The sequence below is a fragment of the Aricia agestis genome, chromosome 13 (assembly GCF_905147365.1).
Source record: "Aricia agestis chromosome 13, ilAriAges1.1, whole genome shotgun sequence".
Lineage (NCBI taxonomy): Eukaryota > Metazoa > Arthropoda > Insecta > Lepidoptera > Lycaenidae > Aricia > Aricia agestis.
The window spans coordinates 5,295,065-5,309,720 of NC_056418.1; the positions used below are offsets into that span (position 1 = coordinate 5,295,065).

The following is a 14,656-nucleotide window of genomic DNA, read 5'->3' on the forward strand; positions in this document are numbered from 1 at the left end:
GTCAGATAAAATACAGTTAATATATCAAACATTTACCTAGTCTTCAGTCCTTCAGTTGTAAAAATATTTTCCTACTTCTTATTTCATTTTAATGATTTGTATACTTTGGTTCTGATGAATCTCTTGACGTGCCAAAATATAATCGAACAGTTGCGATATAGTAGGCTTTAACGTACCCAACAACAATGTATATACATGTATACATAGCCATGTATAATTTAGGTATATATATTCAATACAAAAATATCAAATTTTATACTTATAAAGTCATAAAGTGTACCCAAAACCTACGTGATGGTACAAAATGTCTCCCGCCAAAACGGCGTTCACACGTTTGGATTTCGAATCGAAAATTTTCAAATTTTAAAATTAATTCTGGAATTTTTCATGACGCCTTCTACTGGAATGTGCCGACCGCCTAAAGTAACAACTACAGTTGATTCAGTACATGATTCTCAAAAAAGGATCACTTCGAGTGCTCGAGTTTTGACGTACAAAATTTGTATAGACTCGTAAAATGTATAAATAGACTTTACATACAACTGCTTATTGCTAAATGTTGTCCAGCAATAGCATGAGAGTGCACGAGTGTACCAATAGAGACAACTTCCAATATGTAGGTAGTATACAAATAGCCGTTTTCAATTTAGGACTGTTTTTACCAATCAAAGAAACTCGATTATTGTCAGTATAGGGAATAGCAGGAAGATTTTGCTATTTGTTGTACTCACCTACATGACGGTACGCTCATAGAAAGAGACTGTGTTTTCTAAACTGGTTTTATCCTGTTCAAACTCAAACGAACTGGATAAAACCAGTTTTTGTTCTTCTCACAGAAGCTTCTCTACCGGTATATTCTCATGCGGTGCCGGCTTCTAGATGCGATTCGGATTTCAACCAACTAGACCATGTCGTTTCAACCTATTGTACACTCTATTGCTTTCGAATTACGGCTGTAAATTAAAAATCGGGTCAAGAAATAACTATGGAAGTATACATAAAGTCAGTCTGTATTCGGGTTTGGCAACGATGTTCACTATTATATAAATGTGAAAAAATAAATCCCTTTGCAACAGCTATACAGCTTACGGAAAAGCTACGAGTACGCACAAATGCAGAACAATACAAGCCTTACGAAGATTGGTTCGATGGGAGAAATGCGTTCAAAGTAACCGTGATCCTTGGAAGACTGCTTCAGTATGAATGAATAATGTGGAATAATACTGTATCTATAATGTAGATTTACCGGTATCATTTTTTTTTTTCAAATAAAACGACTAAAGCACCACGCCAAATGCGTTTTGAACATATACTTAACTATACATACAATCACTTCCACGTTCTCAGACGTAAGCTACAATTTCTATAAAGAATCATTTCCAATCGTATTTTAAATACTAAACCTATCGAAAGATTCTAAACCTTTCGAGAATAATTTCTTGCGTGTTCAACAGTGTCTATCTTTTCATAAAACACACATAGTACCTTCTTTTTACACTCTATATTTTGTCAGTATATATCTCTTTCACATGATATGGCCTTAACTTCTCTCCGACCTCGGGTATAGTCTCCTTAACCGATAAGAAAGCCCTCCAAACAAACAATAAACCTTAACCATCAATATATTACTCTCAAACACCAGATTGCACATGGCATCCATTTCACGATTTCAACGTACTCAATAAACGAATTCATCGAGAATTTCTCGGAAATTTCAAAATTAAATTACACTAAAATAAATACCTAACTACCCTTAAATAATCGTATCAACATTCAAAACCGGCTCCTAAAAATCTTACATTAAAATTTTCATAAAACAATAATAAAATTATAATGTAAAAAACACATTTAAAATTGCTACTCTATCGTACCGTCAAAAGACCCCATCAAAACGTCGCAGCGAAAGCGGAACGAAGCCGACGGGACCGAAAGTCGGGCGCCGCGTCGATGAAGTCCGGCCGGCGAATTAAAACTAAAACAAATTAACATCATAGTCACAGTTGCTTTGATATTTGGCTCGTGAGTGGGGGGTCCGCGGTCCTCGGGGGGTCGCGGGGGCCTACTTGGGGGGGTACTGGTAGGGCTCGTCGGGGGACGCGGCGGTGGACGCGTGCTCGCTCTCCATCGGCATCTGGATGATGGGCGGCGTGGGGCCCGTGAAGTATTGGTACGGGTGCGACGCGAAGTACTGTGGACAAAATGAACTCGTTAGTCGCATACAGATTGCGGTACATAAGCGCGCGAGCTCCGAGGAATGGGCGGTTGCAGGGCCTCGTCCCAACTATTTCAACTTACAAATTCTGCAAAAGCATGTTTCCTCGAACTCGGGCCCCATATAAATTCAATGAGTTAAAGCAAAATTTATTTAATTTATTGGCTGCCAATGTGCGCAATTAATGACGAGAAAGTCTGGTTACTATATAGTGATCATATTCGGGACGGGATGGGAAGTTGTTGCATAATATGGGAAAAATATTGCCATTGTTTATATATTAAAAAGACATTCACTTTAAATAGTCGCTATGTCTTTAATAATGTTAGCAACTGGCTTATATGAAATAAAGCTATACTCACGTATAATTCATTTTCCGGCCTTAAGCTGTCCCAGTTAACCTGGAATTTACGTTTTCAAATTAACATCACATTTTTGAGGATCACAAGAAATATTTTCTTAATTTTCTTTTAAATAGTATTTGGTACAGCTATAGGTACGTGGTATAGTTACAGCTAAAACATTCTGGTCATTGGGTGCTCATTGGATGAAGCGCATCTAACGCTTATGCGTTTGATATCATGTTTTTTTTTTTTTTTTTATTTATTTATTTAGGTAACAAACAGTCCTTAACAAATATGTATAAACGTTTTAACTACAACTAGACCTAAAGTACCATAACATCAATACAAAATATTAACATTCAAAAAAAGTACAACTAATACAACTTTTTATATAATAAAAGTACAACTTTACATATTACTAGCTGTTCCGGCAAACGTTGTTTTGCCATATAAAGTATTTCGCCCATATTATTATTGCAGTGACTAAATAATTATGTCACCATGGCAACGTCCATCCGGATCTAATGTAAAACATTCCAAAATCAACAACTCCTTATAAATAAGAAATTAATTGAAAAAACATTTTCCAGTAGACCAAACTGTAAATCTAAACCATTCTCGAATCTCCACGAACACACACAAAAAATTTCATCAAAATTGGTCCAGTCGTTTAGGAGGAGTTCAGTCACATACACACGCACACAAGAAATATATATATTAAGATAAAGTATCCTATAACCTACACACAAATGCAATGATAATACATAAATAAATTTATTAATAAGTATTTTATGAACCAAATATTACCTCATTTAATTCTCTTTTGTATTGTCTTAAATTTTTTGAAAAAATATCGACAGAATTCAGATCATTATTGTAGCAGGAACATGATCGCCTGAAGAAGGTATTTCTCGCGTAGTTTGTATGATAGGGCGGGACATAAAACGTGTCCATACTACGTGAAGATGGTCGCGGAACTTTTAAATAAATTTTGCTTAAGAGATTAGAGGAATTAATGGAACTATGCAGAATTTTGAAAAGAAACACACTATCTAAATATTTACGCCTCAAGTCTAATTGTTGAATATTATGTCTAGCTGCACTCTCAAGATGGTCAGTAGACCGTGAGCCAGACCTAAAATCTAGTGTTTTCAAAAATTTAAACTGGACCCTTTCAATACGTTTGATGTTAAAAGCATAATCCGGATTCCAAACAACACTCGCGAACTCAAGAACACTTCGAACATAAGCATTATACAGCAGCTTAAACGTTTCTACGCGTTTAAAAGGTTGACCTATACGAATAATTGTTCCCAGTTGTTTGTAAGCTTTAGCTACAATCCCATCGATATGCTCATTAAAATTCAGCTTGGAATCCAGGGTCACTCCCAGATCGCGTATTGAAGACACCCGACCAAGGGCTCGACCACTAATCCTGTAGTTAAAAACGATTGGGTTTCTCTTCCGCGTAAAAGTTATAACATGACATTTGTCAGTATTTAAATATAATTGGTTAGCTTCACAATATGAGTCGAGACTATTCAGATCGTTTTGTAATTCAATACAGTCATTATTTGTCTTGATAATTTTATAGATTTTTGTGTCATCTGCGTAGAGAAGGTGATGAGAATTCCTGAAACATTTTCGAATATCATTTACGTACAGGATGAAAAGAAGAGGTCCCAGAATAGACCCCTGTGGAATGCCCGACCTGTTCACTAGAAACGTAGATTGAAATCCCTTTAGCGCGACTGCCTGACTACGATTGGATACGTAAGACTCCACCCATCTCAGTAAATCGCCGTGAACACCGAGCTCCAAAAGTTTTTTGATGAGAACTGAATGATTTATTTTATCAAATGCCTTCGAGAAATCGGTGTACACGGCGTCTACTTGGTATCCTGCATCCATGGCGTTAAGTATGAAGTCTGTATAAGACACTAAATTAGTAGCAACCCCACGTGACTTACGAAAACCATGCTGTTCGTCAGATAGAGCATGATTTATTTGTGTACATAATGTGGAAGTAATTATCTTTTCCATAATTTTCCCAAAAACACAAAGTTTCGATATAGGTCTGTATTGTTTTATGTCGTGTTTATCACCACCTTTTGGGATAGGAGTCACTAAAGCCTTTTTCCAGATACCTGGAAAACACCCTTCCGAGATTGACTTACGATAGATTAAAGTAAGGGGTATTGAAAGTTCCCTATGCAGCTTGTTGATAAGTATGGGGTGTACTTTGTCATACCCAACTCCTTTATTTACATTCACTTGCTTAAAATATTTTGATACAGTAGGTTGAGAGAATTCAATAGTTGATAAATTAACCGGCGACGACTCATTTAAAACGTTCATACCTGAATGTGTGGTGTCGCTAGAAGCTACAAATACCGAATTAAAATAGTCGTTAAACATATCACAGATATGATCTGGATCAGTGGAAGTTTCCCCATTCAGATTCATGTAAGCGGGTACGGAGTTAGACCCTAACTTAGACTTAATAAACGACCAAAAGTATTTTGGCGATGAATTTATTTTGTCCTCAGAAAATTTTATAAAGTTATTATAACATTCTTTTTGAAGTTTTTTTTCTTTCGAGCGTAATTCTCTGAATAATTCGTAATCATAGGCATTGCTATACTTTTTCCATCTACTGTGAATTTTCGATTTTTGTCTAATTAGTTTTATAAGGGACCTAGAATACCAAGGGGGAAAATTCGTACTCGACTTGACAATTTTTTTTGGAATAAATTGATCCATTAAGTCATAAAAAATGTTGTAGAAGTAAGTAACTGACTCCTCCGTATTAAGATAGGAAAGTTCCGACACCCAATCGATAGCTAAGATGCCTTCGCTCATCTGCTTAAAATCTGTAGCATGGTAAATAAATTTAATCCGGTTATTCTCCTTCAAGTATGTAGTAGCAGCTAAGGTGAAATTTACACAAATCGATTTGTGGTGGGGGTCTTCAGCAGTGAGAGGGTCCGCACAACTCGTCACCGAACAGTCACCAGTACTGAGCACCAGGTCCAAAATACGGCCATTGCAGTTAGTACAGGCATTGTACTGAGAAAGATCGGTTAATCGCATAAAATCTGCTAGCGAAGTGGCTTTAGAGTCATTGTTCGTATTTAAACTTAACATCGAGTCGCCGTCGTGATACCAAGTCGCGTGCGAGATATTAAAATCGCCGAGTATTAAGAAGTAATCATTAGAATTATTTAATATAATATCTGACGTGCTATCATAAAATTTTTGAAGAGTTTCGGCATGATTACTTCCGTGCGGAAAGTAACAACTCGCAACGTGAAGTATTACTCGATTCGATGCCCGCCGCGGAGCACGAGGCATAGTGTGCGCGCGCGCCGCGGCCGGGAGCTCCACGCTGAGCCACACGACCTCCGCGCCGCTCTCAGTGCACCAGTCGTCGCGGGCTCGCGCACACACGCCGCGCCGCACCGCTATCAGTACTCCGCCGCCCCGGGAGCCCCGCCCGTCGCCTATAGCTCGATCCCTCCGATACACATCATATTTGTTGTAGAAATATTCACAGTCATTAAAGTCGGGCGTGAGCCAAGTCTCTGTTAAAACTATTAAATCGTAGTCGTTCTGCAATACGTTAGACAAAAAGGCATGGGACTTAGTGCGCAAACCTCTAGTGTTCTGGTAGTAAATAAATAAAGAATTAAGCTCCATCTTTTTTAGTAGTAAAAGTCAAATGAAAAAGCGTAGTATTGAAACTCCCAGGACAAGAAATACCTTCCTCGATACATTTAAAAGAACTTTTAAAATTAATATTAAGAATATTTTTTTTAACTTGCCTAAACATCAATAATACCTTGATTATGTGAAATCGATAATGAGTAGCTACGTATGATGTAGTACTATTATAAAGTATACATGCTATATTATAATATCTTATAAATGAGTAGGCCGGATAGTACACATGAGGTATATTATTTAAAAACGTCTGAAAGGTAACATGATCATACAGTTCCAAGGTAAATTTTAAATATGTGAACTTATATTTTAATACAGTAATGAGAATATAATATTTTAGTAGGTCATGTTTAAATACAAATATAAAATAAAAGCAAAGATGTAACAGTAATGAACATAGGAGTCATTTAATTTTAACCAAATCTGATTCGCTAGAGATACGTATAATTTTAGATTTATCATTCATTCGCACTAGTATCTTACAGTCTCTCACCCACAAATAGGCATACTGTTTTTCGACTTTTAGCTCCCGGGCACGTTTCAGGAGAAGTTTATTAGTAGGTGTAAGATGATCAGAGATGTAGACGGTGGAGGCCGGCCCATGCAGGCCCAGGTCGGCGGTGGAGATGGTGCGGCGGGCGCGCGCCGCCGCCAGCAGCTGGTCCTTACGGCGCCGTTGTGTGAACCGCACGATGATAGCAGGATGCCTCGGGGCTTGTTTGTCGCTAGTTATGTGCCGGCGCACTCGATGAACGGTGTCGATATCGGTTTCGCACAGGTTAAATCCGACTACGGAGCAAAAGTCGTGAAGTATTGAATATAAATTTTCTCCGTTGCGCATCGGTATTCCCGAAATTTCGATGTTATTTAATCGGGAAAATTGGTCTTGCGTATTATTATTGTGCTCGAGTGCGGAAATAATTTCGTTCGCCTTCTTTAAATCCTTTTGCAAAGTAGTTACACCCGACAATTTATCTTCGAACCCGTTCAATCTACCTTCGATATCGACGAATTTTTGCTGCATATCGCTCCACTTCATATCCAGGTCTAGCATACATTGTTTAGCGCTAGATATATCTGATTTTATTTCGTTCAGGTCGGTTTTCATTGTGTTAAAATCGGTACGTAGATTTTTTATCTCGACTAAAATGTCAGCCAGTGAGACAGTGTTCGCGGGGTCCGAGGATTGCACTTGTGCGCGGCACGGTATACATCTCCAGGCAGACTTTTTCTCCTGCCCCAGTTTTCGGTAACTGGACTCTGATATTCCTGCACAACTAAAGTGATAGTGACCGCCACACTTGCCACAAAGGACGAAATCGGTGACAATGTCTTTACACTTTGCACAATTCATTTTGAGGTTAAGGTAACAACACAACAGTTATTTTGAATAAATTTAATTTTAAATTAATTGAATGCCAATATTTATTTAGACGCGTAAGTCACAACACGTTCTGTACTAGGTTGGTATAATATATGCACTTAGTATTATTTGTAACGGAAAAGTGATTTGTGACCGTCACTTACGCGTTCGCGCGCGAGACTGCTCATGTTAATTACAAATAGTCCAGATTTGTAACGGCAAAATCTTTGGTCCCTGAGTTTGGTACCAACACCGGTATGGTGTCGACACAGGAAATATATAGTGATGGCAATGCGTGGTGGGCCACAACCAAATTTAAATTAGATATCTTTGGCGCTCAACGGTGTAATGGACGATAATAATAATAAAATATTATGATTTAGTTCCAGAAAAGTTTCAAGTACTCACGTATTGGCTAGGCACAGTATCGATGGGGATGTGCGGGTGCGGCGCGGGGTGTGGCGGGTGGGGGTGCGGTGCGGGGGCGGGGGGCAGGAGGGCCGCGTACGGCGCCAGCCAGGCCGCCGGGTGGTGGAGTTGCGGGTGGAACGCGACGCCGTACACGCCTCCACGGTACACACTGCCGCACTCGCCGCTCGCGGGCACGCCGCTTGCGTACACGCCGCTCACGCTCATCGCCTGCAAATGCTTAGTGCTTACATTCTTAGCCTGTAAACGTGCTTATTGCTTATATTATTAGCCTGCAAATGCTTAGTGCTTATATTCTAAAGGTACAATTCCGTGCATCGCGATAGTCGTAAGCCGCGCGCGGCCTACGACTGTCGTGAGCCGCGCTCGGCTACTTTGACTGACGCGCGCGGCCAACGACAGTCGTAGGCCGCGCGCGGCTTACGACTGTCGCGATGCACGGAATCGTACCTTTAGCCTGCAAATTGGTGAAATTGGGCTTTAGCCTGTAAACGTGCTTATTGATTATACGCTCAGCCTGCAAATGCTTGCTGCTTACATTATTTCACTTATTGCCTGCAAACGCTTAGAAATTACATTCTTTAAGGCCTGTTTCACCACTTCCTGATAAGGCTATCCACCAATTAACTTTGCAGATCAAGTATGGAGAATCTGTCAAAAAAGTTGTGAATAGCCTATTTAACCACTTATCAGAAAGTGGTTAAACAGGCCCTAAATCTTAATTCTTACATTCATCGTCTGAAAGTTCTTACATTCATGAATTATTAGTTATCACATGGAAGCTTGAGTTTTCTTGCTTACTAATGCCGTGAACTGCGAAAAGGTGGTTGCCTAATCTACAGTCTCACACGTCGAACGGTATGTTGCATCTAACTTTATCGCTTTTTGTGTAAAATATTGCTTGAAACCGGCTATGTCGGGATAAGTTTTACGATTTCGTCTTTAATTAATAATAATAATAATTAAAGACGAAATCGTAAAACTTATCCCGTAACGTCTCACGGCACTTTGTGGAGTTTTTGTGTGTCATCAAAAAGTTTTGTGCGACCAAGTTTGAAGCATAATGATTTATCATATTTTTACTGCATAATGCATATAAATAGTGAATAAAGCTGTGAAATAATTTCGAAATCGATAAACCAAACTGCATTCATCAGATCACGATAAGTAATAAACATCAAACGATGTTGTAGCATACGTCGAGAGATATAATCGAACTTTTGCACATAAAACTGATATACGTAAACGAATTTTATGTTCAGCAGCGAATGGAAAATGGCAAACAAATAAAAGTTTTGCAAGCTCAACGTCATAAACAGACGACGATCTTTATTCAAATGCTAATGGATTTGGGACTCTATGCAGATGAATTTTGGGTTCAATTTGAATAGCTAGAGGATAGTGCATAACATGAAAATAACATACCTGTGTGATGGATTCGGCGTTGTCCCTCCATGCTCTGCCGTTCGTATCATTTTGCTTGTTGTACAGAGCTTTCTTCTTATTGCCTCCATCGGCGAATTTAACTAGCAATGGCTCTTTGGCACCAGGTATGGGATTACCGTTAAACATCTGAAATTGATAACGACAATTGTTTTGTTATTTCGTCTAGATTACCAATAGAGATGGTATAGATTTTATCAAGCACATGCGAATTACCGGGTATCAACATACTATGTATGCTGATAGGCATAGGGCCTGATTCACCACTTCCTGATAAAGTGCTTTTTTGACATTTTCCATACTCTGTCAAGTTAAGTGGTGGATAGCATATCCAGCACTTATCCGGAAGTGGTGAAACAGGCCTTTAATGTTTCTTAACGTCAAATAGGTATCATGTGCTTCATCATATTTAAGGTATTAAGATGATTACATAAAGATAAAATGGAATTTTTACCTGGATGATCTGCTCGCACTTTTCTCTCGATTCCATTCTAGCGAAACCGACCCCTTTACTATGTCCGTGGGTGTCGCGCAGAATCCTAGTAGAAACCACTTGGCCGAACTTAGCCAAGAGTTGGTCTACATCGTTCTCCTTAAAGTGCGGCGGCAAATTCGCCATGTATAGGTTAGTCGGATCTTGCTCTTGTTGCTGTAACATCACAAAATTCTATTCAAACATCCACTCTTCAAGCCAATTATAAATACAGCAACAGCTTTATAATTTACTTAATATCACTTTTAAGACAAGGAGGATTTAAAGTTATCGTAACCAAAAAAATAGAAGATTTGAAATGTTAGTTGACGCAAGAAGTTTATTAGAGTAAATGCTCGAAGCCTGCATAGATCTAGACACTTAAGCTTGTTATCGGCAGATTGGCTAATTCGCTATTGTTCGTCGTCAACATGGGCATAGACAGCATAGTTATGAAGCTTTTCAAATTGCATACACTATTAATATTGAAAGCATAGATACCCAGAGCCCAATAGCATACGTTATATCGCTGAAGCAACGGGGACAGTATAGAATGAAACATGTCTGAAGTAGAAAGCGTTATTGCTGACTTGCGTGTTATTGGTAGGGTTTAAATACTTACAACACTAACATTTCATTGAGAATACGTTGATACCGATACGCTTGTTAATCCCATACTATATTAAGAAATATCATTATATATAATTAACAACCATATCCGATTAATTACACCCATTTTACGGTGACCTCGTTCCTACGTTAGGCTGGATAAACATCTCTAGTTATTGTAAACGAGCTTCGTTAAATACTATATTTTGCCTTAATCAAAATTTGCAGACGTTTGATGAGGATATTATCAACGCAAATTGAATTTATAATACTCATAAAGTAGACTGATTATGAGTTTCTATCACACTAATAATAATATGACAAAATGTACAAAAGTTTATGGCATTAAAATTTAAGAAATTTTATCTAAAATACTGCAATCAATGCTTAATGCATATTTGTTACTACTAATCAAAACTAATACCTAAGACAAGGGATCGCTAGAACTAAATATTTAAGGAAATTTGGATTTTATATTTTGTTTCGAAAACGTTTGATAATCTATTCTAAGGAAAAATAACCTTTTGAACTACATTACGTAAATCGAGAATTCATAAAAATATTTCGGAATGGTATTATTATAATGGTTAATGACATAATATTTGCTAAGGAGGATGTTATTTTGATAAAAACTTTAAAAATACTTGAAATAGAGACAGGAGTAACTAGACTTATTAATAAGGAAGTTAAAATTAACGCAAGGTTTGGATGCGGAATATGCTCTGTTCAAACTAAGACGAATTTAAAAATGCTTAACTTTAATTTTTCTGGTATCTACTTACACATTCTATGATTTCCCCTAAAACGGAAAGTCATACCATCTGGCTTAGTTCAGAATAAATCAAAGCTAAGATTTGTGTCTTATAAAGGTAATAATCATAAAACTGAGTGAATCACGTAAAAATAGCAATGGAGACTAAAATAGTTATAACTTAGAAAAGTAAAAATAATGATTATATCCTCACAAGGTTTAGAGAGAAACGCAAAATAAAGGTGTATATTCTGTTCTTAAATTCATGCGTTGTTTAATGCTGTTACACAAGGACAGATATCCCATTGTCATCTTATTCTCTCAACCAATCTCCACTACTTTATCTTCCGTCTCATAAGCCATTGCTGCTATCTCACAAGCTGCACCTTTTTTTTATGAAATAAGGGGGCAAACGAGCAAACGGGTCACCTGATGGAAAGCAACTTCCGTCGCCCATGGACACTCGCAGCATCAGAAGAGCTGCAAGTGCGTTGCCGGCCTTTTAAGAGGGAATAGGATAATAGGGGAGGGTAGGGAAGGGAAGGGAATAGGGAAGGTTGGGACGGGAATAGGGGAGGGCAGGGAAGGGAATAGGGTAGGGGATTGGGCCTCCGGTAAACTCACTCACTCGGCGAATCACAGCGCAAGCGCTGTTTCACGCCGGTTTTTTTTTATGAAATAAGGGGGCTAACAAGCAAACGAGCAAACTTTTCTGTGAGAACGTGGCATTTCTTCGGTCGAGCCGGCCCAATTCGTGCCGAAGCATGGCTCTCCCACGTATAAACCACCTATTACATCTCTTTGCTATTTTTACGCAACTCCTCACAGATTCGACTCATTTTGATCAGGTACATAAGAGCAGGCGGTTAGTCATAATAGTACTTGCATGCACAACGTACACGGTTCAGTCTACGCAGGAACCATATACCCACTTTAGCCATTTGGGCCTGAACACCTTTGGCCTGTAATCCCTTAACGGCTGCCTCCGCCGACGCGATCGTTTCGAAATCTACAAAACCGTAACCTGAAAACAATTATCGTGAAGTGTATACAGTTAATTAAAACATATTGTACATTTATGCTCTGTTAAACTGGAGCGAAATTCGTGTCGGACGAAGCCATCAATCAGTTTTGAGAAAATTGTTTATTCCAGTGAATTATTGCCTAAGTAAATGCCTACAATAATTTATGTCGAAATCCTATTGTCTGGCTTATTGATTGTTATTGTACGATACTTCATTACATTGGTAGAGTGATTTAACGTTTTTAAACGTTAAAAAGGTTTTAATAGAATTTGTACAGTTTTTCAATAACTTCCCGTTTTAAATCTTTTCGTAATACATAAGCAGTGAAACTTGAGTGAAGCTAGAAAACCGTTCGCTCTAGGCTTCAGATAGCAAGCGGCTTAGCGCCTTTAAATCCAAATGCGAAGTATTTTCCAGTAAAAATTTTTGGTTTCCAGTTAAATATCGACGAAAGCCATTCCTAGATTATCTAGATTAAGTGCTTAGTTATTGCTAAGAATTAGGCCTTTAATTAAATATGTGGTAATTTTTAAAATATTATTTCTATAAAGTTGTCCAACGTTATTTTCCAAAATAATACAAGAGACAAAAAATTGTCACTATATCCATTACAAAGTTAGGAATAAGGATATCGTTTATATATATTTTAAAGAACGTTTTTCTGATTTAAGTAGATTAAAAATGGATTTACGTATTTTATTTTTATAACAAAGAATTTCATAAAGGTAGAACTCTGTCTGAGATTCAGATTAAAATAATAATAATTATTAGTAGATACCCTTCCTTTTGTATTTGATTTTGTTACAGTCGGATGATATTAAAATTGCGTCCCGAATTTCGCTTTAGTTTCACAAAGCCTATGTTATAATAGTAAGCGAAATAATTTGGATATTCATGAATTCTGATAACATATTCGGTTATGAATGAAGACAGTTACATGCATCATTACAGAAATAACTTTGGCTAAAAATGGTTTTAGCGTAATGAAGAACTTGTGCACAAAGTTAAATTTGAATATATAAAATTGTGCCGGTGATGAGAAACTAATTACACAAATATGCCTTGATCACACTTCGACATATTGGTCAGACTTTTAAAACGGTCCAAACGAAATCAAACCGTATTCCCAGTTGTTAAAGTTTAAAGTGAGTTAGATTCTGATTCTGCTACTTTAATCCAACATTAATACAGTTTCGATTCCGCCGGTAAAATAAAACAAGATGGTAGTTTAATATCTTAAAATCGGTTGGGTCAGTCAAAGATCTAAAAATCAGCCGTTTGACGTAAGTATTGACGTAATGCGGTTTTAGCTTTTAGCAGGATCGGATGTGTTGATGTTGGATTAAAATAATAGAATAATATAATACTTTAAAATTTAAAAACGATTCTGACGGGTCAATTTCGTTTGGAACGGTACCGAAGTCCTACTAATATGGTAGCCTTAATTCAGTGTATGATAATCGAAACTAGGTGATCGTGCATATATCGGGAAAAATCTCACCATAGATGAATTAGTTTAATGAAGATATATGGGATTCTAGAAAATATTAATTCATACAATTACAAATATTTTCATTTAGTAAAATATATCTGCAGAGGTCACTACACTAATGTACATTGGAAGATATTAGGAAGGTGGTTAAAGTTAGTGCAATGGAAATGTTTGATTACCTTTACATTTGTTTGTGTTTTTATCCAATATTGCTTTTGTTGAAATAATGTTGCCATACCTGAAAATAAACAATATGCTATTGAAGAGGAAAATGTATCATAACATGTTTTGATATATTAAATGGTGATATGAAATAAAATGATCGTACTTGAGCGCACATTCATCTAAGATTATGTGGCCAGTTTAACCAAATCAGTCCAATGATCAGACAAATCTTTCATGTTTAAGTTCACAATCTCTAATAAGATGATATTAGCTCATTCAGAAGTTCTGCCTTTGCTTCCTTCTTACTGGGGACCAGAACTTCGGGATAAGCTATTCCTCACCTATACGCGATTGGACTTAGCATTAAAAGTTTCTTGAGAAAGACGCCTGAAGAATGAAGATAGAGTCTGAAGACAGCAATTCGCCAGTATAATTTTGTGTATCTTTTATACATAATATTATAATTCTGTTGCACGTAACCTTCTAGACTGAATTAGCGATTTGTATGATTTTTGTTAGCATTTGGGTGGCGCCAAAAATGGTTTAGACTTTAGATTCACAAATCAGTAGCGCTGTATGTGTATGTATGCAATAGGTTAATTCAGGAGTCGTTTTCCTGCATATTGTC

The 14,656-nt window shown here is 37.4% G+C and overlaps 1 protein-coding gene across 5 annotated transcripts in view; it reads right to left on the reverse strand.

Moving 5' to 3' along the window:
• Nucleotides 1-643: 643 nt before the first annotated feature.
• The window catches only part of LOC121732989 (protein alan shepard), a 195,740-nt gene continuing 181,727 nt past the window's right edge, over nucleotides 644-14,656 (reverse strand). The window contains exons 4-10 of one of the 5 annotated variants that reach the window (XM_042123053.1): nucleotides 14,043-14,101; nucleotides 12,279-12,370; nucleotides 9,969-10,163; nucleotides 9,497-9,643; nucleotides 8,051-8,290; nucleotides 2,575-2,613; nucleotides 644-2,188 (exon numbers count right to left, since the gene is read on the reverse strand). In XM_042123053.1, coding sequence (XP_041978987.1) covers nucleotides 2,060-2,188; nucleotides 2,575-2,613; nucleotides 8,051-8,290; nucleotides 9,497-9,643; nucleotides 9,969-10,163; nucleotides 12,279-12,370; nucleotides 14,043-14,101 — 901 coding nt within the window. In that variant the 3' untranslated portion in view covers nucleotides 644-2,059. Of the gene's footprint in view, nucleotides 2,189-2,574; nucleotides 2,614-8,050; nucleotides 8,291-9,496; nucleotides 9,644-9,968; nucleotides 10,164-12,245; nucleotides 12,371-14,042; nucleotides 14,102-14,656 lie in introns of all 5 variants that reach the window. The other 4 variants (XM_042123051.1, XM_042123050.1, XM_042123055.1 and 1 more) reach the window with 4 other exon arrangements.